At 39.5% G+C, this 3,552-nt stretch overlaps 1 protein-coding gene across 5 annotated transcripts in view; it reads right to left on the reverse strand.

The window, feature by feature from the left end:
* Positions 1-708: 708 nt before the first annotated feature.
* nsmfa (NMDA receptor synaptonuclear signaling and neuronal migration factor a) overlaps positions 709-3,552 on the reverse strand; it is a 36,409-nt gene continuing 33,565 nt past the window's right edge. For all 5 annotated transcript variants that reach the window (XM_016548234.1, XM_016548237.1, XM_016548235.1 and 2 more), the window contains 2 exons: positions 2,297-2,372; positions 709-1,235 (listed from right to left, as the gene is read on the reverse strand). In XM_016548234.1, the coding sequence (XP_016403720.1) occupies positions 1,138-1,235; positions 2,297-2,372 (174 nt within the window). In that variant the 3' untranslated portion in view covers positions 709-1,137. The remainder of the gene's footprint in view (positions 1,236-2,296; positions 2,373-3,552) is intronic.

Raw genomic sequence — 3,552 nt, forward strand, 5'->3', positions numbered from 1 at the left:
ATGAGTAAAAAAGTAAACTGGATAACACTTGATAGCAGCCACATGTACTCACTGAAGTACACATGATGAAGGCGCAAATATACTGCCATTTGAAGCCGAATTCTATGTTTAAACACAGACAGGTTCAGACCAAGCAATCAAACCAAGTGTGAAAGTGTGCCTAATTGTTATGAACACATTGACACAAGCGCTTATTTGAGCAATTCTGTAACGTCTCCCTGTAATGCTATGTTCCTGCCTACGCTTCAGGCGCACCTGGTGTAGATGTCTGGCTATATTGAGGTCAGTGTTTCTATTATTATGACTGGAAGTCACGATTTCCCAGTTTGGGGACTGTGTATGATTGTGTTTTGCAATGTGGGCCTACAGTGTATGTTTTATGTTGGAGGGACAGATACTGGCATATAATGTGGAGACATGAGTTGTGCCAAAAGCAAAACTTGACAAAAGATTCCTAAACCTCTGGAATGATCACATATAAGTATTGTATGTTGGCAGAATGTACATTCTTTCCACCGAAACGACTTCCACACATTTGGATAGGTTAGTAATTAATATATCTGTAGATCCTAAAACCTGAGTTATTCAAAATAGTTCATTAGAAAGACCACAACAATAAACATTGAAAAAGTAAATTGTGTACCATTGACATTTAGATTATGTGCATGACTATAGCTACTCATGAGATGTATATCCTGTATGTATACCGATATATTAGTTGTTATTTCATATATGACCATTTTTGTGTTCTGGTAGGTAAGTTTCGGCGGGACACTTTTGTAAGCACAACGGTCTGGGCTAGTGATCGATAACTGTTGGTTAGTTAAAAACAAAAACAGTCGACAGACTGTCAACCAGTTCTGAGAAACGGCTTCTCTTTTCTCCATTAGAGAACAAAAACACCACATATCCGGATTTCTCTTGTGTTTTGAACCATTTGCCATTCGTTTTTGTTTTGAGTGTTACCGTTCTGAGGTGGTCGAAGTCCACAGAGGCGAGCTGAAATAAACAATACTCGAGGCGCAGCTGTGTCCATCTCCACTCCTCTTCCTCCTGTATTCCAAAATGAAAGCTGGTGGAATGGAGTTTTACAGTGGGACGTCCTGCCCGCAATGCTACGCGCTGACCCGCGTGGGGTCACACGAGATCTTCATAGTCGAGGAGTTTTGAGTGCTGCCGGGTTTTCCAAAGTCGAAACAGACGGAAATCAAAGTACATCTCAATCATCTCTTTGCCTAAAAGAGAGGGGAACAGAGAGGGAGATATGATTCTGGAATACATTTGGTGAATTCAATGTGAGCACGTCTCTCTATGATGAACAGACACTTCCATATAGATTTGCTCAGGCGGTAATTGGAAAACAGCATGCAGTGGGGGACAATATAGATAAAGACAGAATGAAGAGAGATAATTAAGAGTCAGAGAAAGAGATGGGTGGGGTGAGTTGTTCAGTTGGCCCAGGACAGGTGAAAAAAATGAAGAAAAAGACCTGTAAACTTGGTTTCCTATAAAGGGCATGCCATTAAAGATGAGCATTAAAGACATCGTTCAACCAAAAAGTAAAAATCTGTCATCATACTCGCCTTCATGTCATTCCAAACATCTCATATGGGTTTGGTACAACATGATTAAATGACAAAATTTAATTCCTTAAATAATATGCACAGAGTGTCAGTACACACACCTTTAAAAGTTTTAGGTTTGTGAGAATTTGTAATGTTTTTGAAAGAAGTCAAGGGTGCATTTACTTGATTAAAAATACAGTAAAAACAGTAATACAGTAACATATAATTAATTACAATTTAAATAAATTGTTTTCTATTTGAATATATTTTTTTATATATTTTTTTTTAATTTTCAGCAGCCATTCAGCAACTGTGATACGTTTTTATAGGATTCTTTGATACATAGAAAGTTCAAAAGAATAGCATATATTTTAAACATGATCTTTACTCTCACTTTTCCATCAAATGTAATGCATTCTTTGCAATAAATAAACAAATTAGTAAATTAGTTAAAATGTATTCGTACTGACCCTGATCTATGTTATTTGTATGAAAAAAAAATAACAGAAAAAATAACACTGTACAAGTCTGGAATGACATGAAGGTCAGAATTCACATTTTCGGGTGAAGAATCCCTTTAAATAACATGCAATGAATGTCTATCAGTATTCCTCCATTAACAGCTACTACATTTCACATCATGCAAGGAAGAGTCTGTTTATGTGGGTTTATTTGCATGTAGGAGTGTGAGCATAAGCACATTTCAGCAGTTTTATCGCAGACAGTCTCACCCTGAGCGGAGAGCTCCAGCGGTGACTCAAACGTGACAGAATAAGGCCTCATCAGGTTCTTCAGTTTCTGGAACAGCTGTTGGCACATGATAAGCCAAGACATTAATAATCCGCTTTTTTTCTCCCCCTCACACAGCTCTCTCCTTCACTCGCTCTTTGACTCAAGGAGGTTAGTTAGGGATAATGGCAGCCTCCATGTTCGTGGCCCTGGATAAATCTCACACGGGCAACGGGAAAGGCAAATGAGAACCTTCAAAAGCACCCAGTTAAGATCTTAACATCCATGCAACACTCCGAGAGGCTTCAGAACCCAGACAGAGATTAAAGATGAATTTACAGACACAGATTTTCTCTTCCGGCTCACCCTGTGAAGGAAGCCAGTGCCTTACAAAGAGAATAAAGATGAAACATGACCACAACGCTAAGGGGGACGCCACAAACAAATGCTGCAATATTCATAGAGCTCTCATCTGAGATAAACGTACATTGATATTCACTTGTGAAGGCCAAATTCTGTCGGCAGATAACCCAGCATGCGTTCACAAACTCACACAAGTCAGTCATCCTCCGTGTCAATCACAAGCATGCACACAAACGCAATTCTCGGGAACGGTGGCGCCTCTTGGGCAATGACGCATGGCGAATGAGATTTACGCTGAACCCGTCTCCATAGAAACGCATTTGTACATTAGGTTCCAGGGGCGGCATGAATGTGTCCTTGGGGCGTAATCTCGGGGCTCCTGTCATATAACACTTGTCGGGCTACCAAACCGACGGAATGAGCTGAAAGTCAAGGCCGACCCTAAAGGACAGATGGAGATTTGCATTCAAGTCTCAAGTCCCACAGTTAAGGAAATCTCAGATTTTGATGTTAATGATCACAGCTACTAGTTTGAGTGTCATATACACTACATTTCAAAAGTTGGGGATTTTTTTTAATGTTTTGGAAATACAGTACTGTAAGTCTCTTATGATCACTTAGGATGCATATATTTAATAAAAAATACAGTAAAAACAGTAATATTATTGTTAAATATTATTACAATTTAAAGCAGCAGTCCGTAAATTTTGCCTCTTTGTCGCCATCTCTGTTTGAAAACCTGCAATTGCAGCTGTGTGCGGAATTATCTTCCTTGCGTGGGTTGCGAGTCGGCACGGCTCCAGCACGGATGAATCTAATGTTTTGAAGAGTATGTGTGGCAGTCAGTCACCGCACCGAAGTGGATATTTACTGTACTTTGCAATCACAGATTCTA

The sequence above is a fragment of the Sinocyclocheilus rhinocerous genome, unplaced genomic scaffold (assembly GCF_001515625.1).
Source record: "Sinocyclocheilus rhinocerous isolate Xijiao unplaced genomic scaffold, SAMN03320098_v1.1 scaffold192, whole genome shotgun sequence".
Classification (NCBI taxonomy): Eukaryota; Metazoa; Chordata; class Actinopteri; order Cypriniformes; family Cyprinidae; genus Sinocyclocheilus; species Sinocyclocheilus rhinocerous.